Source organism: Alternaria metachromatica (assembly GCF_023757995.1).
Source record: "Alternaria metachromatica strain BMP 0045 chromosome Unknown scaffold_19, whole genome shotgun sequence".
NCBI lineage: Eukaryota > Fungi > Ascomycota > Dothideomycetes > Pleosporales > Pleosporaceae > Alternaria > Alternaria metachromatica.
In genome coordinates this window covers 175,417-194,977 of record NW_026055510.1, presented here as the reverse complement: position 1 = coordinate 194,977, position 19,561 = coordinate 175,417, and the positions used below count along the sequence as shown (strand labels likewise).

The following is a 19,561-nucleotide window of genomic DNA, read 5'->3' as shown; positions in this document are numbered from 1 at the left end:
ACGTTACCTTCATGGCTGCCAATTAAGCCCGCATCCGGCATGGCGCGTAACGCTATCAGGGGACCCAACGGCTGCGCAGTTTCACTACGTCCGCAAGCATCATAAATGACGGCAGCAGCACCCAGCCGCTGTCGCATTAGCCGTTGTTTCTTTGAATACAACGTCAGTTTTGTGGGGGGCTATCTCTGGGAATTCCAATCAAACATGTAAGCGGCATCGCAGCGTGGTAAACCGCGACGGTAGAATTCCGCGACAGCTTACAGTCAATCGCGTCTGGATAGGTCGACTGCGGATACCAAAAGCCGTTCAAAAGCAGCTTTGATCATCAGCAAGATTCACGGTCCTGCGACACAAGTTCTGCTTTGAGCCCACCCAGATATCGGCCCGTGTTAGGCAGTAGATACTACACGATTGTCGACTACATTCACCAGTAGGGTATGCCAACAGTTGTCTACTACCCGGGTGAAGGGATCTCGGCAGTAGTTAACAGTACGCCGCTTGGCAGCCGAGACAGTCAACTTTTGCGTCGTCAAAAGCGAACTGCCTTAAAACAGGCGACAACTTCCAGCGTGCAAAGAGCAGTGGATTCTCCACCAAGATCCGGCGCAGCATTTCCCCTCTCTTCGCTGCACCAGGCCATTTGCCCTGCCACACGCGTACATAAGGCACCATAATTTCCAAGGCGTCCCTGACCCACCTCCCTGCTCTTTCCTCACCAATCCTCCCCTTTTGTACCATCCGCCTCTCCAGCTCCCCCAAGAAATGCTCTCTCTCTTGCATGTTCTCTATCAACGCAGCCTGCATGACCGCTAGTAGGATATGTGACCGGATTGAATAGTCCAACTCATCCACCTTGATTGCTCCAGCTCCTAGTCCGGCTGTCTCCTCCATCGCAACAGCGGCTAGGAACTCGACCTCCTCCTCACTCCCAATCTCTTCCTGCCACCCCCTCTGCAACGCTTGATCTGCAGTCCCTCCATCCGGTATCCCACACCAGAAAAACACTGGCTTGCTAGGTTCTGGTTCGACAACCTTACCCGAAGAAACCTGTGCGAGGTACTGTGCTTCCAAACTGTGTATATCATACAATCCCGACGCGACATTGAGCCCAAAGTGATGGGGCCCCCATGCTTCGCGGTTGTCCTTGCGAGGCGATGGGTCAGATGTAGGGCTCGAAGATGAAGGGATCTTCTCCTCTCCCTCCAGCTGGGTGTTGGTGTTCGTGGACAACGCTTCTTGTTTCGATTCTGCGATGGGAGGTTTGTAGTACTCGTCTAGCCAGAAGCGCGCATGTGGTTCTGAAAAGGGGGGTGTGCTGGGGTAGGCCGCGTGTAGGCGTGTCAAGGCTGTGTCAAGCGTGCGGAGGGCTATTTCAGTAATCGTGTCAAATGGAAGGAACGGTTGCCTGTGGCAAGTCCGCCCCACAGTATAAGCCCAGCGGGGGAGCTTTAGGACGTGTTTGGATACCGGATTGTCACGCGGCAGACACAGTGGGGAGGACGAGTCCGGAAGATCCTGGAGGTCGGGCATGCGGTAGAAGCGTGCTGTGGTGGGTTGGGTAAGGAATGCGGTGGAGTAGTAGGAGCGCCAGGCTGTGGGACTCAAGAGGTCATGGTGCGCAGTGTAGAAGGCGTCGAAGTCTGAGAAGGTGAGAGGGTCGTCTCCATTTAGTTGGTCGGTCCAGCGGTAGTAGGCTGCTGCGATCTGGGCGAGATAAAATATATCCAAGGTACTGTTTTATCTTAGTCACACACGTGCAGGTGCTGGGTACATCGGTATGAGGGATTCTCATATGAGGATGTAGCTTACCGATTGAAGCGGAGCTCGTCCTCACCAAAAGACCAGCCGTGCGCGTGCAGCTTCTCCACAACATCATATACGCCCTGGCTGTCCCACAGCCCCTCATCGATATAAATGTATGCGATTCGCAAGACATCATCGTGACATGTTACTGGCACGATTCCGCCTTCCACATTAGCCAGGAATGCCTTGGCTTTATCGTCCATTGTAGTGTCTGTCGTACGCAGAATGCAATTGCTGGGGTTGATGTTTTGACATTTGCCTCTAGGGTTGGAAAAGTAACAGCGCAGTTTCACTACGTCCGCAACATCATAAATTACGGCAGCAGCACCCAGCATGCTTTGGACGCATCATTTTGTGACGCATCGATGTGCGGCAGAGCTTTCCGCTCTCACAACGCCGTTCTTCGTCGTTTCTACCCCTCTTCATCACGCTTGACAGCCGAAACATGTCCCACATGTCGCACCGTCCAAGCTGTGTGAGCTGCCCTCATCTGCAGATCGGAATGATCGCCAACAGTCATTGCATCGTCAGTCGTCTCCTCAAGCCACGAAAGTATGCTCTCTATTGGGTTCCATTTGCGTCGTTCGCTCCGCCGCTCCGCCGCTCTGCTTGGGTTTGCTCGCAGCCCGATCCAACAGCGCACGCCACACTTGTTCAACAGTATCTGAATCTAGCAAGGACAGGCCTCGGCATATGCCGTGTTCCGTCCGGTTGTAAGCATACGCCCCATCTACCATCTACTTCGATGTGCTTTTCGTTCGAAGGCGACGCACCGCCAGGGATCCTGATCCTTCAATCAATCGAATTGGACGCCAAGGACGTCGCCGAAGCTCTCCCAAGCTGATCTACTTAAGCATCACCAGTTTTCACGAGAAGATAAATGGCCGGCTTCTTACGCATGGCGCGAAGTTGATGGAAGCCTCCGTCGGCATGCATTTTCAGCAAGCGCCATGCGCCTCCATACACGCGAACACTACCGGAGAGTCTGCCGCGCTGTGCATTATATGAGGTATCGCGCATCTCCTTGCGAATGCCTCGATGCAGAATTACGTGGCGCAGCTGACGAATACCACCACCTCAGGTGTACTGAGTAGTAATCAATGTTGATGTCCTACAGTTTCATCGAAACATGTACAAGCTTGGCAAACACACCTTGCGCCCGGCAGAATCCTACCGAACACCAGGGGTATCATAGCCGGTATTACATACGCCATATTGTCCGGTTGGGACTATCTGGCTTGCAAGGGATGAATAACGGCAACGACGATCTTCCTGTTGCCAATGGCACATACTTGTACGCTGACCACGAACATCAAGAGCTTCGGGCGCTTGGTCTGAACCTGTTTGTAGCTTTCGACACTTTCAACCTAAGAGACGAGGTATCACGAGGGTCTTCGCCATCGCACAACAGAAACAACCTTTAGAGCTTATTACGGGGAAAGCTCGATCTCAAAGTAAATCGGAGTTGATTTCACAGTCCTGACCAGGCGCCTTACATTGCATACAAGGATGCTGACCGCTTCCAGTTGACTGCCGCTCATCAACGCGGTCAGATGCAGCTCAGGTCTTGGACATCAAAAGTATGGACTCTGTGACCACTCGTGGCCACCATGAATGGCATGCTGCAGACCCCATGAACAGGAATGGCTGTTCGTTGAGATAGTCATGATATTGGAACACCCTTGCACAGCAGTATTTCGTCGGTACGTGTGTTGCATGCCAAGGGTGTTCATTACAGCAGAGCTTTGTAGAACTTCGCCCCACGTCGGGCAACCCTCTAAATAAATGACCCAGCACATGCAGTAGTATGGCACGGTTGATGTTGGCCTGCATTGGAGAAGGAGGCTGATCATGGTGCTCGACATAAAAGCATTGAGATCCGCACTTAGCTGAATCGCCAGAAATCAATCGATGGCAGGCATTGCGGTTGTCAAGGCCCTTGTGGCATCTCTGTCTCTGTTCTCTAGCGCTTCAGCATCTCCTTTTACTCAGAGGCAAGACACGCTTACCCTCGACGGCGTCCAGAAGCAAGCTCTCGCAAATGCATACAAGGTACTGGATGGGACGCTGTCAGACGGTCTGACGAGGCCTGCGACATGTAACAAGGACACTGTTGCTGTACGCAAAGAGTTGTAAGTAAATTTGGGCACTGCCACGGTCATGATGCTAACACACGATAGCGGCGACCTCACGAAAGAGGAACGGAAAGCATACACCACGGCCGTCAATTGCATGCTCAAGGCGCCCTCCAAACTTCCTGCTGGTCAATATCCTGGAGCAAAGTCTCGCTATGAAGACTTTGTTGTGGTGCATATGAACATGACACCGACGGTTCACGCCACCGCAAACTTCATGCACTGGCACCGTTACTACATATGGGCTTACGAAACAGCGCTTCGCACGGAATGTGGCTACAAAGGCTACCAGTGAGTATTCTTCTTTAGATCTTGTGTAAAGCATACACTAACCTCGCCTACTCATCACAGACCCTACTGGAACTGGGCCAAGTACACCGATCTCGTTAACAGCCCCATCTTCAACGGCGACGAATGGAGCATGGGTGGGAATGGTGATCCAATCGGACCGCATGCAGGCATGAGTCTATGGCCGGGTGAGACGCTTCCTGGTGGACCCGGAGGAGGCTGTATCAGTAAAGGTCCTTTCACCAATTTGACCATTCGTCTTGGTCCCCTCGCGCCCACCATGGACCCTAAACTCAACATCCCACCAAACCCACGCGCCGATGGCTATGGTGACAATCCACGTTGCCACCGTCGCGACGTAAGCAACTTCTTCACCGAGCGCTACCTCCGGCCTCAAGATCTTCTGTTTCATATCACCATCAATAAGGCCATTGGTACCTTCCAGGACACACTCCAGACCAACGCGACGAACAGCCTTTCAGCGTTGCACATTGGCGGTCACTTCTCTATCTGGGGTGATCCCGGAGGTGATGTCTATGTGAGCCCTGCGGAGCCAGCCTTCTGGCTGCACCATGCTCAGCTGGACAGGCACTGGTGGATGTGGGCCATGTATCAAGAGAAGGAGGTCAAGTCTCGCACAAGCATGTACGAAGGTGGCACCCATTGGTCGATTCCCAACAGTCCCAAAGGTAAACCGACAGACCAACAGGAGTTGGATGTGGTGGCGCCGCCAGGTCAGAACCACATCGCGAGCAAGGAGTTCTTCTCCACTACCTCGGGGCCGCTGTGCTATGTATATGCTTAAATAATCGTGCTTATCACAATACGACCTTCGTGCTTGTGAAGATTTGATTCTATCATGAAACGCGTGTAATGTTCGTACCTGCCTCGTTCAATAGAGCTGCTGGTCGTCAGTTCCTAGAAAAGACGCCCTGATAGACACGTGATGACGAGGCTCTAGCGCGACGCGTCAGACCATCCGAAATCAGAAGCGACAGATGACATCGCCAGTCCCAAGACACTCACCACCCCCCACTTCGAGAATTGACCACCCACACCAATGCCCAAACACCCGCGAATATGTCGACCCCGCAAGCGAAACGTCGCCGGCTGAACGAAGCCACGAAAACGCTCCAGAAGCCGTTCAAATCGCCGTTCCGCACGCCGTTAAAGCCCAGCATAGGCGACGACCCGCCATCCTCAGATCCGCCTGAGGTCCACACTCCTGCGCTTGATACACCTAGGACAACGATCGCTCCTGCTAGAAGTACCGCCCCTGCAGATAATGGCGCACAGCAACCGGCCACCTCTACTGCCTCTATGCAACCCCCCAAAACACCAGCAACGTCTAAAGTGACACCACGCGTCTCGAAACCTCTCGTCTCACGTTCGAACCTATCAACCCCGTCACGTGTTCCGTCGAAGAAGACATCGTCGAAACCCTCGGTCGCACGCGAGATCATGCAGATCCGCAATGAGATCCAGATGCTTACACAAGCTCAGACCCTGGCTACGTCTACAAAGGATGACGATCTGGTCGTGCTGGTCGATAAATGGCGCACAGCAAGTCGTGCAGCGGCGGAAGAGCTGTTTGGCAGCACTAGAGACAGGGTCAACAGGATGGGCGGGGTAGGCGCATGGAAGGAACGTGAGAAAGAATCCAAGGAACGGCAGATGCAATGGGATAAAGAAGAGATGGAGGCGGAACGTGAGAAGATGGAGGAGGCGAAGGAGAGTGGTGAGGTTTCCGAAGAAGCGTATGATCGCTACGCCGAGATGGACTCGGAAAGGGAGAAAGGGGAGGAGGAGAAGGAGACATTCAAGGGAGCAGACGATGATGTGAGTGCACGGATGTGTACATACAAGTTACCATGCTAACGTTGAAGCAGTCGTTCACGATGGATATGATGCTCAAGACCCTTAACATCGACCTCAAGCTCATCGGCTACAACAAAGAGGCGCAGAGGTGGGATGGTTGATGATTTCGATCGAACAGCCAACAACACTCTTCGACATGCCTCGACTATTTCAAGTCTAAAGCTCATAAGCATAAGCGACTGGAAGTTGCGCTCTTCACAAGACACGGACTCGCGCCGCGATGGCAATGCCAGATACGAATTGTAAGTCAACGCCTGAGACCTTTGATTTGCTACATGACTCACGCTATCAGAATGATTGTTTACAGAGATACCCTTATGGACTATATTTACTACACATCCAATGCAACGTGTTATACACATCGGACACCATTCGTAGATGACAAATGCGATGCTGATGACGTCATTCTTGCTCCACCGAAAGCCTACTAGCATGTTCATCCTCCGCACATGTACTCCCTGTGTAATCATTGTCATTTTCATTGTCTCCTCACGATCAGACACAGCAAAACAGATCCGAGGTTTCACACCAAGTGAACTATTATCTCAATTCATCCATCCATCTCAACCCCATACTCCTATCCCTTACCATGTCACTCAAAGACCAAACCGTCCTCATCACAGGGGCTTCTATGGGCATCGGCGCAGCCATCGCGCGTCGACTAGCCGCTGAGAGCGCAACACTCATCCTCTTTGCACGCTCAGGCGACAAGCTAAAGGCCCTCTCCGACGAACTCAAGAAAGAACACAAAGACTTGAAGATCTTCACATCAGTCGTCGACGTACAAGACCACACATCCCTCAGCACCGCCGTCTCAAACATCGTCCACCAGGTCTCCCACATCGATGTTCTAATCAACAACGCCGGTTTAGCTATAGGTGCGCCGTCACGCTTCCCTGATCTGAAGATCCAAGATATCATCACAATGACGAACACAAATATCAATGGGTACATGTTCGCTGCTTATACGGTTTTGAACGAGGGAAAGATGAAGGAGCGTGGCAAGGGAACGATTCTGAACGTGACTAGCACCACGGGGCTAGAGGTACCGCCTTTCCCTGGCGAGGCAGTGTACCATGCTAGCAAAGCATGCCAGGAGGCTTTCACCAATGTGCTGAGGACGGAGTTAGTGGGTACTGATATCAAAGTTCTCGCGTTACGGCCCGGTGTTGTAGCAACAAACTTCCATGAACAACGGTATGGCTTTATTCCCTTCTTCATTGTATCAGCGCTGCGGTGGATTTCCGAGCTGACAAAACATGCAGTGTTGGATACGAAAAGCAGAGCTACGATACTTTCATGTCTGGCTTCGAGCCTCTTGTTGCGCCGGATGTTGCGGAAGCTGCAGCTTTCATGCTGGGTCAGAAGGATAGGGTTAGTGTGAAGGCGTTGGATGTCGTGCCTACTGCGCAGAGAAGTTTGCAGGTTTTTGATCGGGAGTGGAATAGTAGGGATGAGGGGAGGAAAGAGGAGAAGATGTGAGCTAAGCAAGAGTGGAGTTGGAATGATAGCTGGCTGGGTGAAGTCAACCCTGGTTTGGATCAGCTAAGAGTATCTGATGTAGCGATTATAGCTTTGAGCTGGGCGTTAGCGTCTTCTGAACGAGCTCAAGGACGCGCTCGGCGGTGCCCCTGCGAGGTATATTAGTACCGTACTGTCGACATAGACGAGCTTCAGTGTACTCACCACGAAGACTGATACCCCGCACCAGCATGCCCATAGCAATGCACAACCGGAACCTTCCACCTGCCCATTTCCGTCTCGATCCTCGGGCCGCCCTTACGCGACGCTATACACTGTCAGCCAATCATCCATAAAGTGATTCTCGTGTCGATACTTACGCCTCAAACCCACATTCCGTCCAATAACCTGCAGATCCTCCGGCTTCCCCAGCTCAGGACACAACTCACAGCACCGCTTCATGATATCCTGACCGAGTTCCTCATCCCACTCTTCACTCCAATCGTTGTCCTGTCGACTGCCACCTAGAATCACGCCGCCGCCTAGCGGACGGGGGAAGACGTAGGTTGTCGTGGGATCGATGCGCTTCGGAGAGCGGAAAGACCTAGTTTGGTTCGTCAGTCAAGCTGGATACACAGAAAATAGTCGGATCTGGGGCGGAGGAAGACAAGTAGGATGGCAATTGTCGTACTTGACTCGTTCCATTTCATACATTCTGGTCATTGGAGTTTTGGGTTCAGCGACCAGTAGGGTCTGGCCGCGTGTTGGGTATAGATTCGTATCTTTGATGTCGGAGAGTTTGAGGGAGCCGAGACCGGTGCAGTTTACCAGGAGGGTGGTGGATGGGTGGTCGCTTAGGACTTCTGAGACAGAAGGGTAGTGTCGGCGCACGAGACTGATGCCTTTGCACAAAGCTTGAGCTTGGAGCCTGGTACAATATCAGTCTCGCTGAAGCTAGGACTTTGCGTTATGGGAATGAGGATCAGGAATACGTACCACTGCAGATACACTTGCGTGTTGATCCTGAACGTACTTGGGAACTCGAACCCAAAGTTCGCTCCCTTGGGCAGCTCACTTCCTTCCAATTGCCTTAACCCGCCTACTAGCTGATCGTACCACACCTTACCCGTCGCCTCAGTCAAAACACCCGCCTCTTCAATCGGCTCATCAAATGCAGCCCACATACCCATTCTCCCAAGGCCCGCCTCATTGCCCCCTCCATTCACCCCATCAACACCTTCGGTCTCGCCAGCCTTCAGCGCCTGGCATCCAAACACGCTCTTCCCGTCGATAAGCTCGCCGAAACGGTGGAAGGTGACCTCGTCGTACTTCTCCAGCAGTCCGTTGTCGTGGGCCATAGAAGACCAGTTGGCGCCCGCCCAGGGCGATGTGTATTCTATAGAGCGGTCACCGGGGAAGTGCTTCGCTACTACAGTTATCTTGGCGGTGGGGTACGTGTGGGATAGGACGAGTGAGGTTGTTAGACCGATTACGCCGGCACCGAGGATGAGGATGTGTTGTTGGTCTTTTTGGGAAGCCATGATGGGTGGTTGAGGGATGATAGATAGCTTCCGATAGGGACTATGTTTGGAGATGTTGATGATGAGATGCTTTGGTGACAGACAGGCCGAAGTGCGAGCTCTTCGTTGAACCTATTTTGAGTATCAATGCTCAGGCGCTGCACGAAGCTATATACGAAGCTACATGAATGTCAATGACTCATCTCTCTCATACATTCGGTACAGCGGAGTAAGATTCACCCATACCTTGTACGCTATCCCGAGTTTCACCAGCCTATTCCGACGGTAAACGGCGACTGTCTTATACACGGTATTGTACAAGAACCGAATCGACGCAAGCTTGATGGAGCATGTAAGTAGTCGCGTAGATCACACTGAATTGAATGACAGTATTGCTTGATCAGTGAGATGTGTTGTCAAGTGTCGATTACAGAGGTCGAGCGAGGATGCAGATAACGCACCGATGGCATTCCGATCGGAATGAGCGGTTCCGGACAAGCGTACACTACGAGTCACGCCCAGGTACGGTCCTGAACATCGAGCTGCTTGGACTCATTGCATGCACATATCACTGGTGATAAGACGGCCGAGTCTGTTAGAGATAAAATAGGGTATCATTCAAAGTAAGAAGAGATTGTATGGACAAAATTATGAACAGGGTCCGAAACGCAATATTATGTACCGAAAGATCAACCAACTTTTACAGTCCACTTTCCGTGCACCCAAGACACAAAAAGACATGTTATGCCGACTGCTTCATAAACCAATCTGAGCTCGCATCGACCATATAGTTGGTGATGTTCGACTCATTTCCAAACCCGCCGTCAGGTAATTGTATGTTGCCGTCAGGCGCAGGATAGCTCATGGCCCCATCGATCGAAACCGGAAGCCGAGGCATGTTGAAGAAGTCGAACACATCGAGATACTCTAGCTCATTCGCCGCCGGTGTTCGAGCTGGAGTTACCGATGGTATCTTCAGATTTTGTTTGTTGCTGAGCTTGGGTTGGCGGGATATGAGGAAGTCTAGATCGAACGCACATCGTCGCATGTCGGCGAGGATCTTGACGGTTGAGGGTGTCACGCGTTCACCATTCGCACCAGCGGGAGTGTCCTGGCTCTCTTGATATTCGGAAAGTACGCGTGAAAGAAGACTTGCATAGCGCGTGCCTACTTCCCAGTACTGACCCATGTCCTGGAGAGTGCTGACCAGGAGATTGATGGATTGATCGACTCGGTGATCGATGGTGGATCCGTGGACCAAGAGAACACGTGCGGCTACCCAGAGCGAGAATGCGAAGGGCGGGCCAAGTTTGCTCAGCAAACCGTTGTCGCGTACGGTAGCACAAAGGGCTGTGATATTCTCAACAGCACTGAGACATCGCTGGCTAGCGCTGAAGGACGGCGTGAAGATGGGTGAACGATGGGTGGGGTAGGCCGCGGATGAGTGAAGACGAATCACAGTGCTGCCAGAGTTAGTTTCTTCCTTAGGGCAAAGGGAAGACAACTTACGTGTGGAAGGCCGCATGGAGCATCACCAAACCACTGTCCAAATTCTGTCCCATACCCGGCTTTGCAAACAATCTCGCAGAGTTGCCAAATTCTTGAGGAAGATTGTACTTCCATTGCTCGATGGCATTGTCAAGCTCACGATACTCGCTTTGCCAGGTCTCGACGTCGGACAAGGATGTAATGTCTACAGGCTTCTTGAGGAATTTATGGATGCGCGTGAGAATCCCCAGGACTTCGACGTAGTATGAGAAGGAGCCCAGGTTTTCTGGTCTGTTCATGCTGTAGTCAGATCTTGTCGAAGTTTGAAACCATCGCGTCTCGACGGGCACGTTTCGCGCATACATGTCGTCGCGACACGGCAACCGACGGTCGATCTCCTTTTCGTCGAGAGCGAATTCGAAAGCCGTGGCAACGGTCGCGTATCGGTCTAGGACGTAGATCATCCAGAAAAGGCGGCGTCGGCTCTCTTCTTCGATCCAGTCCTTGGGCTCAGGCAGCGTCATGGCGCGCAAGGTGTATATTGACGCAAACTGTGGAGCGACGCTCGGTGAGTAGCTTTCGACCGACAGTCCTAGCTGGACGACTGAGCGCGTGATAAGAGCCAGAAGGTTCCAGCCGGGAGGGCCATTGGAGCAGCCAACAACGTCCAGAGCGAGGATCACAAGCGCCTGCAACGACTTTACAGAGCTGTTCTCGATGCCATACAGCAGGACCTTCTCTTTGGAGTTCTTGTGGTAGCGCGTGCGCTTCTCAGCAGTCAAGCGCTGGTCGGTAGAGAACTTGACAGTCGTTGCGACAACTGCGTGTAGTATGATTCGATCCGCCTCTTCTAGCGTCGCGTCTCCGAAAAGCGAGTTCAGCGTGCTCTGGCGGTGGAGGATGGGACACCAGGTATTGATGTGCTTGAAGAAAAGATCGACGAGGCCATACAGAAGGTCGTACGGTGGGAAGTCGGCATCCGCATGGCCGAGATTCCTCGATATGGCCGGCTGGTATTGCTCATTGTATGGTGTGTAGCCGTCTCTGGACAAGCCACCGCTCATGCTCACATCCTCGGACTGGTAGCCATTCCCCGTGACCGAGGGGGTGGGTCTATTGTCCGTGACGCCGTTGCCATATTGGTTCTGTATTGCGCTCTGCGAAGGGAACGTGGGCTTCTGGATGAAGAGGGCCGTTTCGGGACGCGGTATATGGGGGGTTTGGATGACGGGCGGGCTTCGGAACGCGGCTACCTCTTGCGGTGACGGGCCGGACGTGGCGACTTGGGTGCTGGAGAGATGGTTGATTTGCGACTGCTGCTGGACGAGGAGCGCTTCGAGCTTGTCTGGGGAAGGGACGATTGTCAGCTGTGGTCGCGATTGCCCTGTAGGGTCTCTGGCTGGCGGACAGAAGGAGCGCCCGCTTAGTCAAGCTGCGCGACAGTCGTGACCTCCATCAAGTCCCACCTGGGCACTGTCATGACTGTGGGCGCGCGAAGTTTGCCAGCGATAACGGCAAACTTCAGTCTGCTTATCCAGACCTCGGCTACTCCAGAACAGGGTGGTGAGGATGCGCGACTTACCAAGTCTCGACTCGAGCTCCCGTCCATAGCCAGCGCGCAGGCCGGGCTTCTTGCGCGGAAGGTAGACCTGATGCGATTGAGTATTGGGGGTGATGTCAGTGGATGGCGCAACTGACGCATGCTGAGTGGTTCTTCAAGCACCAGGAACAGGCAGGCGCGCCTCTGTCGCATTTGACTTTTCGCTGCTCTACGCATGGTGAGCCTCAACAGCCTCATCATGTTGTGTCACACTTACTGCATGTCTCACAACTCACAGAAAGCGGCCGCTTCCGCTTGTTCGACGTGCCACTTTGGCTTCTGTCGTGGGCTTCTTCGTCGCTGGAGCGTTCATCACCGCTCCAGTCTTGCGCATCGCCAGGAGAGTGGTTGGAGAGCTTCGCAGTGCCGTTCGGACTTGCCGCCTGCTGGTGGGTTGTGCTGGCGTCCATGATGATGAAAGCGAATGCGATTGGGGGCGTGCAGGTTCGGAAGAGCTACACCGAGGGTTCTACTCTTGCAGCCCCGCCTGCACGCTCTAGTTCCCTACCCCAGATATCGTAAATCGTATAGACCGGCAAGCGCGCCCTCCGCATCCTTCGATTGGTGGCACCGAGTGGGCCGCTGGCTTTTCGGTACAATACTCGTCAGCAAAAACACATGCTTCGGCCTTGTCCACATTCCGACCTTGGTGCCGAACGCCTCACAGCGACGCCTACTCACGCGTTCGCGCTCCACTTCTTAGCCCAGGTATCAATGGCTCTTCCCAAGTCGTCGCAAATCGTCGCAAATCGCAGCGAGATGGACCGAGGGACCCTCTTGATCAGACGCGAAGCCTGGCACGCCGCTATCTCGCGGTTTAAATATCATTTCTGACCCTCCGTGCACTTATCTACCCCTCCTCTATACTCTGTGTTCTTCCGCTTTGTCGATTCCACACTCCTCTCCCTGACGTGATCATGCCTTCCACCGAAGAATCTGGCGCAGCGCGCTCCTTCCCGACCATCAAACACGTGCGAACATTCATAACACAGGGCCCCGGCAGCGGCGGAGACTACCATAATGTCGCTGGCGGACATTGGCTCATCGACAGCAAGATCTCCACTCCCATGAGCGGATATGAGCAGTACCGAAAGTCAAGAACTAGCTGGGGAATCAATGTTCTGGGGTCTTTCTGTGTAGAGCTCGAGGCCAGCGACGGCACCAAAGGTTTCGCTACTGGCTTTGGAGGGCCGCCAGCGTGCTGGCTAGTCGCTGAGCACTTTGAGCGCTTCTTAATAGGCCAAGGTGAGTATCCATTTGTGCGACGCTACGAGTCTTCATTCTGATCCAAGCCAGATCCCAGAGACACAAATCACATGTTCGAGCAAATGTACCGCGCGTCCATGTTCTACGGTCGCAAGGGTCTTCCTGTCGCTGTCATCTCGGTCATCGATCTTGCTATTTGGGATCTGCTCGGCCACATTCGCAACGAGCCCGTATACAAGATGCTTGGTGGAGCAACCCGGGAAAGGCTCAACTTCTACTGCACTGGTCCCGAGCCAGCGGCAGCAAAGGAGATGGGCTTTTTCGGCGCTAAAGTTCCACTCCCGTACGGCCCTGGTGAGGGTGTCGAAGGCTTGAAGAAGAATGTCGAATTCCTCACCAAGCATCGCGAAAGCGTGGGGCCAGACTTTCCCCTCATGGTCGACTGCTACATGAGCTTGAACGTACCCTACACCATCGAAGTGGTCAAGGCCACCGAGCACCTCAACTTGAACTGGTGGGAAGAGTGCTTGTCGCCTGACGACTCAGATGGCTTTGAGCAGATCAAGCGCGCTCACCCCCGCATGAAGTTCACCACTGGCGAACACGAGTACTCACGATATGGCTTCAGGAAGCTCATCGAGGGCCGCAACCTGGACATTCTCCAACCCGATGTTATGTGGGTTGGCGGTATGACTGAGCTCATTAAGATCTCAGCCATGGCTGCTGCCTACGATATTCCCGTTGTTCCTCACGCCAGTGGACCATACTCGTACCATTTCGTCGTTTCTCAGGCCAACTCGCCTTTCCAGGAGTACCTCGCGAACTCACCGGATGGCAAGTCTGTGTTGCCTGTGTTCGGCAACCTGTAAGTTTCCCTTCCGCGTGCGCAAAGTGTTATGCTAATACTGTGCAGCTTCACCAACGAGCCAATTCCCACCAAGGGATATCTCGACGTCAAGACTCTCGACCTTCCCGGCTTTGGTCTCAAGCTGAACCCCAACGCCGGCTTGATCGACGCCACTCGCATACTGAACCCAGCGCCGCAGAAATCGCTCAAGCCTGCTGAGCCTGAGAAGGCGGAGGTCAACGGACATTAGTAAGATGGTTACACGACGTCATGGCGTTGCGGGAGTTGCATATGGCTTGCTTTTTGGATGGCCTGGTGTTAAGCATTGCGCTGAAGCGGCATATATTTTGCTCGTTGTTTGCTCAACTAGAGGCTTCTGGTTGGAATTACGTAGTTACGGATGGCAATAAGCGATTGACCGTACTGCTAGCTTTGCGATGTAGTCGCAGCTCATGAAATACGAAGGGTACACAACAGGTCTAAAATTAGTGACGCGGGCGCTGACGATCTCGGGAGGCTCGATCGCACCCATGTGCAGCAGGGACGCACGCCGAGTGGGGCAACACGAGGCGTCAGTGCTATGCTGCAGTCGAATCTTCATAAGGACGCGGTGAGCCAGCAAAACTGTACCTTTCCACGAATCCAGTGTATATATCAAGCATACACTTTCGAGATCAATTGCAACCTCTTTCTGCATTGCACGAGTTACCCCGCCAATACCCCGCATCACCATGGACGCCATTAAGGATACCGTCAACAGCGCGCTCGAGAAGCTCAACATCACTGGGGGCGCACCCCAGGGCACACCGGCCAAGGAGCCAACAGAGGAACAGCTGAATGAGCTCAAGGCCAAGTACCAGAAGGCTGGCCAAGAGCAGGTTTTTGTAAGTGCAGCCCGGGCGTTGGTGTTGCAAGTCTGGGAGCACCTCGCTGGACTGTGTGAGCACTGCATGGCTTGCTCAACCCCGCGACGTGCCCCAGGACTTGTTCTCATCACATGCATGTTTACTGACAGACACAATTAGGCCTTCTACGACAAGCTTTCCACAGCCGAGAAGGCGACCCTCTTCGAGCAGCTGAGCAACTTCAGCCCCGACTACATCAACGAGATCACCGAGCGAGCCCTCCACCCCGCCGAGACCGAAGCCAGCGAGAACAAGCTCGAGCCCCTCCCCGAGAATGCCACATCCTCCGTCCTGTCGTCCTCCCAGGAGGACCTCGACAAATGGTACGACAGCGGACTGGACCTGATCGCCGAGAACAAGGTCGCGGTTGTGCTCATGGCTGGTGGCCAGGGCACCCGTCTGGGCAGCTCAGCGCCCAAGGGATGCTTCGACATTGGCCTTCCTAGCAAGAAGAGCCTGTTCCAGCTACAGGGTGAGAGGATCAGGAAGGCCGAGATGTTGGCCGCCAAGAAGCACAACAAGGAGAGCGTAACCATCCCGTGGTACGTCATGACCAGCGGGCCTACTCGCGGCCCTACCGCCGACTTCTTCGAGAAGCACAACTACTTTGGCCTGAAGAAGGAGAACGTCGTCATCTTCGAGCAGGGTGTCTTGCCATGCATCTCGAACGAGGGCAAGATCCTGCTGGAGAGCAAGTCAAAGGTACGTCCGCTCTCATTCAGGGTGCTGTTAGACCAGGACAACATACTAAGAATGACTAGGTCGCTGTCGCACCCGATGGCAACGGCGGTCTCTACCAAGCTCTCATCCAGTCCGGCGTTGTGCAAGACATGGGCAAGCGCGGCATCCAGCACATTCACGCCTACTGCGTAGACAACTGCCTCGTCAAGGTCGCCGATCCCGTCTTCATCGGTTTCTCCGCCTCAAAGAACGTTGACATCGCTACCAAGGTCGTCCGCAAGCGCAACGCCAAGGAGTCCGTTGGCCTCATCCTGCAGAAGAACGGCAAGCCAGATGTTGTCGAATACTCGGAAATCTCTACCGAGGACGCAGAGGCCAAGGACTCAAAGGACTCCAGCCTGCTCAAGTTTCGTGCTGCCAACATTGTCAACCACTACTACTCATACAAGTTCCTCGAGAGCATCCCAGAGTGGGCAAAGAAGCTGCCTCACCACGTCGCCCGCAAGAAGATTCCTTTCGTCAACACCGAGACCGGAGAGACAGTCAAGCCAGAGAAGCCAAACGGCATCAAGCTGGAGCAGTTTGTCTTTGACTGCTTCCCCTTCCTGACTCTGGAGAAGTTTGCCTGCATGGAAGTGAAGCGTGAGGACGAGTTCTCGCCCTTGAAGAACGCTCGCGGAACTGGTGAAGACGACCCAGATACCAGCAAGGCGGACATCATGACCCAGGGCAGGAAATGGGTGCAAGCCGCCGGTGCGACTGTCGTTAGTGAGGACTCCGACTCCTACGTCGAAGTTTCACCATTGATCTCCTACGTAAGTTCTCGAGGCTGTTTGAGAGATGAGACTATATGCTAATCCAAAACAGGGTGGCGAAGGTCTTGACTTCCTCAAGAGCAGGACAATCAAGGCGCCTGCGGTCATCGAGTCTGAAGACTAGAAGACCTACAAATCTCGATACAACGTAGGTCTCCCGAGCCCTTCTTTTCGGAACGACACAGTAGAGTAAGGAATATGGCCAGCCACTCTTACAACAGAAACTCTACAGCTGTTGGCATTGAATAATACATAGACACGAATACTTATGAATATATCGGCCACTTGCCTCTTCGGCGCCTCTGACATATCTGGACCTCCCAAAGGGTGATTACTAACTGACTTGTGGAGAAGCTAACTCTGTGTCCTAGCTCCAGACATGCGACTGCAGCAATGGTGTCATGAAGCGGGGCAGAGACATAGTTCTCGAGCTGGCGGCAGCAGCGGAGGAACTGGAAAAGATAGGTCAGGGGCCGACGGCATGAGGAAAGCGCCTTTGCTGCACGAGGATAGGAGACAGAAGTCGTCTAGGGTGAAGAGGGTAAGGTTGCGGTGGTTTGAAACGTCGCATGATGCAATTGGGGGCCGTTTGGGACGCACTTTCGACCTCGGGAAGAACCAGATTGCGCATTTCGCTAGCGCACGGAGCAGGGACCACCGTCATGGGAGATGCATTTTGCCCGTTGCCCGAACATTCGACGATCCCCTCATTCTCTCACCACATACACCACTGGCCGGAGGTTGAAGAAGTGTCGCAGCGGGAAGAAGGTCTGGAAAGTTGAAAGAAAGTAGGTTGCGCCTGCCGAGGATTCCTCCGTCTCGAGGGTGCGCGCGAGGTTCCGCCCTGGCGCGTGCTCCGTCCGCAGTCTTTACCCCTCGACAACAGCCCCTCGAAAAATCTGCGACTGACTGGCGAACGCAGGTGAAGAAATTGAAGAAGTAAACGAAGCAGGTACGTGCGCCTATCACTCCTGCTGTTCGGCGCGTATTCCTCGAGCAAACCAGAGGATCAAAGCACACGTCGCAGCAAACACACCACACAACCGCCCCTCATTCGCGATCTACTCCTCCTCGCTGCTCACACAACCACCGATTTTATACTTATACGCTGCCCAGATATACGCAGAGAAACATCATCATGTCTTCTCTATCTCGTCGTGCGTGCTTCAAGTGCGGAAACGTTGGCCACTACGCTGGTAAGCGATATCCGCGCATCTGCTCGGCGCGCGCGCTGCAGTCGCATAGTCGGGACATGTATCGCGAACATCGTCTCTGGCTGCGGTGTCTGCATCGCGTGACCTCGAGCGATGAGGCAACTTCCACAAGATAATGCGACTAACAATAATGCGCAGAGGTCTGCTCTTCGTCTGAGAGGCTTTGCTACAACTGTAAGACTACACCCAAACACCAAGTACGACTATAGACTAATCTTTCCACAGGCAAGCAGCCAGGCCACGAGTCCAACGGATGCCCGCACCCGCGCACCACCGAGAGTACGTCACTCCGAGTCCTGGCGCACGTCGAGAGCACAGGCGGCTATACATCCAGAGAATGAAGGACTGACGAAGGAACAGCCAAGCAGTGCTACCACTGCCAGGGTCTCGGACACGTCCAGGCTGACTGCCCGACTCTGCGCCTGAGCGGAGCCGGCACCAGCGGACGTTGCTACAGCTGCGGTATCGCCGGCCACCTTGCCCGCAACTGCCCCAACCCTGGAATGGGTCGCGGCGCCGGTGCTCCCCGTGGAGGGTACGGAGGAGGATTCCGTGGCGGCTTCGCTGGCGGCGCTCGCCCGGCCACCTGCTACAAGTGCGGTGGACCCAACCACTTTGCCCGTGATTGCCAGGCCCAAGCCATGAAGTGCTACGCCTGCGGCAAGCTTGGTGAGTAAACTGAGCGCGTTCCTATTTACAATTTCTGACCAAACCAGGCCACATCTCCCGCGATTGCACTGCTCCCAACGGCGGCCCATTGAACACTGCCGGCAAGACCTGCTACCGCTGCGGCGAGACCGGTCATATCTCCCGCGACTGCACACAGGCTGAGGTCAACGGTGATGCCACCGTTGCCCCTGTCGCTGCTGCTCCCGTCCCGGCCGCTGCCCCCACCGCTACTGTCGCTTAGACGACTGTGAGCTTTGCCAGAGGTCCACCATTGAGTAATATCGCGGCGACCACTGGCTTATCTGGCATGCATTTCCATGCCTTCCTTTAGTTTGTCATTCCATCACAATCGTTTTCTTGGCCAATCTCAGCATCATATCGGCATATCTCACGCATTCACGAGTCATCAACGGATACGGCAAAAGTTCTTCACGATTCTTACACTGATACCCCACGAACATTGTATCCCTTACTTCAACCATTCTACCATTATTTCGACAGACGACGGCTTGGCGATTTGGACGGCGGCCTGTCTGCATGCAAGTGATTTGGATCGACTGCGGCTTCGGCAGAAGCGTTGTTGATACGAATTTGCTTGGATAGATCAGGTTCGCTTATGGAGCTGGAGGCGGCTGTGGTGGTTTGGTGTGGAAAGAGTGCCCCCAGGGGTTGAGGGGGAAGAGTGAAGGAGACTGTGTGTGTTTGTCGGGAGCTGAGTCGGTATATCTGTCTGTTATCATGTTTACACTTCTTTGTGCTTGCATATGATAGATCTAGATTGTATCATCTATTTCGAATATATGCATTCTCATGAACGTTTACTTTCCAAGTTTTGACTTCGTTACTGACACCGGTCACGGCCGTAAGCATCTAAGCTGCCCAAATTTGAGAGTTCTCGCAATGTCTGTTTATGGACATACTAGACAGGGGCATACATTCTGTCTCTGTATTCGGACTCTGCTTACAATTGAGCCGATACACGTTCAGCTTGATCTCAGGGTTGAAGGCTATCGTGTTGGTGGTGGCTGCCCCTTCCTTCCTCTCAGTCACA

The 19,561-nt window shown here is 53.7% G+C and overlaps 9 protein-coding genes across 9 annotated transcripts; 6 read left to right on the top strand and 3 right to left on the bottom strand.

Moving 5' to 3' along the window:
* Nucleotides 1-483: 483 nt before the first annotated feature.
* On the bottom strand, nt 484-2,006 carry J4E83_007557 (uncharacterized protein; the record flags this gene model as incomplete). The annotated part of the gene is made up of 2 exons (XM_049334461.1): nt 484-1,732; nt 1,810-2,006. 2 exons carry the CDS (start codon nt 2,004-2,006, stop codon nt 484-486), a joined length of 1,446 nt encoding a protein of 481 aa, XP_049186347.1.
* A 1,708-nt stretch (nt 2,007-3,714) lies between these two features.
* Nucleotides 3,715-5,031, top strand: J4E83_007556 (uncharacterized protein; the record flags this gene model as incomplete). The annotated part of the gene is made up of 3 exons (XM_049334460.1): nt 3,715-3,935; nt 3,984-4,229; nt 4,290-5,031. 3 exons carry the CDS (start codon nt 3,715-3,717, stop codon nt 5,029-5,031), a joined length of 1,209 nt encoding a protein of 402 aa, XP_049186346.1.
* Nucleotides 5,032-5,306: 275 nt separating this feature from the next.
* J4E83_007555 (uncharacterized protein) lies at nt 5,307-6,205 on the top strand (the record flags this gene model as incomplete). Its single annotated transcript, XM_049334459.1, has 2 exons — nt 5,307-6,065; nt 6,116-6,205. The coding sequence occupies 2 exons, from the start codon at nt 5,307-5,309 to the stop codon at nt 6,203-6,205; spliced, it is 849 nt and encodes a 282-aa protein (XP_049186345.1).
* A 488-nt stretch (nt 6,206-6,693) lies between these two features.
* Nucleotides 6,694-7,586, top strand: J4E83_007554 (uncharacterized protein; the record flags this gene model as incomplete). Its single annotated transcript, XM_049334458.1, has 2 exons — nt 6,694-7,301; nt 7,370-7,586. 2 exons carry the CDS (start codon nt 6,694-6,696, stop codon nt 7,584-7,586), a joined length of 825 nt encoding a protein of 274 aa, XP_049186344.1.
* An 833-nt stretch (nt 7,587-8,419) lies between these two features.
* J4E83_007553 (uncharacterized protein) lies at nt 8,420-9,106 on the bottom strand (the record flags this gene model as incomplete). The annotated part of the gene is made up of 1 exon (XM_049334457.1): nt 8,420-9,106. The coding sequence occupies one exon, from the start codon at nt 9,104-9,106 to the stop codon at nt 8,420-8,422; it is 687 nt and encodes a 228-aa protein (XP_049186343.1).
* A 721-nt stretch (nt 9,107-9,827) lies between these two features.
* J4E83_007552 (uncharacterized protein) lies at nt 9,828-12,583 on the bottom strand (the record flags this gene model as incomplete). The annotated part of the gene is made up of 5 exons (XM_049334456.1): nt 9,828-10,548; nt 10,595-11,918; nt 12,156-12,222; nt 12,272-12,342; nt 12,391-12,583. 5 exons carry the CDS (start codon nt 12,581-12,583, stop codon nt 9,828-9,830), a joined length of 2,376 nt encoding a protein of 791 aa, XP_049186342.1.
* A 507-nt stretch (nt 12,584-13,090) lies between these two features.
* J4E83_007551 (uncharacterized protein) lies at nt 13,091-14,476 on the top strand (the record flags this gene model as incomplete). Its single annotated transcript, XM_049334455.1, has 3 exons — nt 13,091-13,418; nt 13,470-14,244; nt 14,293-14,476. The coding sequence occupies 3 exons, from the start codon at nt 13,091-13,093 to the stop codon at nt 14,474-14,476; spliced, it is 1,287 nt and encodes a 428-aa protein (XP_049186341.1).
* A 481-nt stretch (nt 14,477-14,957) lies between these two features.
* On the top strand, nt 14,958-16,751 carry J4E83_007550 (uncharacterized protein; the record flags this gene model as incomplete). The annotated part of the gene is made up of 4 exons (XM_049334454.1): nt 14,958-15,110; nt 15,252-15,833; nt 15,893-16,627; nt 16,680-16,751. The coding sequence occupies 4 exons, from the start codon at nt 14,958-14,960 to the stop codon at nt 16,749-16,751; spliced, it is 1,542 nt and encodes a 513-aa protein (XP_049186340.1).
* A 1,593-nt stretch (nt 16,752-18,344) lies between these two features.
* Nucleotides 18,345-18,751, top strand: J4E83_007549 (uncharacterized protein; the record flags this gene model as incomplete). Its single annotated transcript, XM_049334453.1, has 2 exons — nt 18,345-18,510; nt 18,558-18,751. 2 exons carry the CDS (start codon nt 18,345-18,347, stop codon nt 18,749-18,751), a joined length of 360 nt encoding a protein of 119 aa, XP_049186339.1.
* Nucleotides 18,752-19,561: the final 810 nt, after the last annotated feature.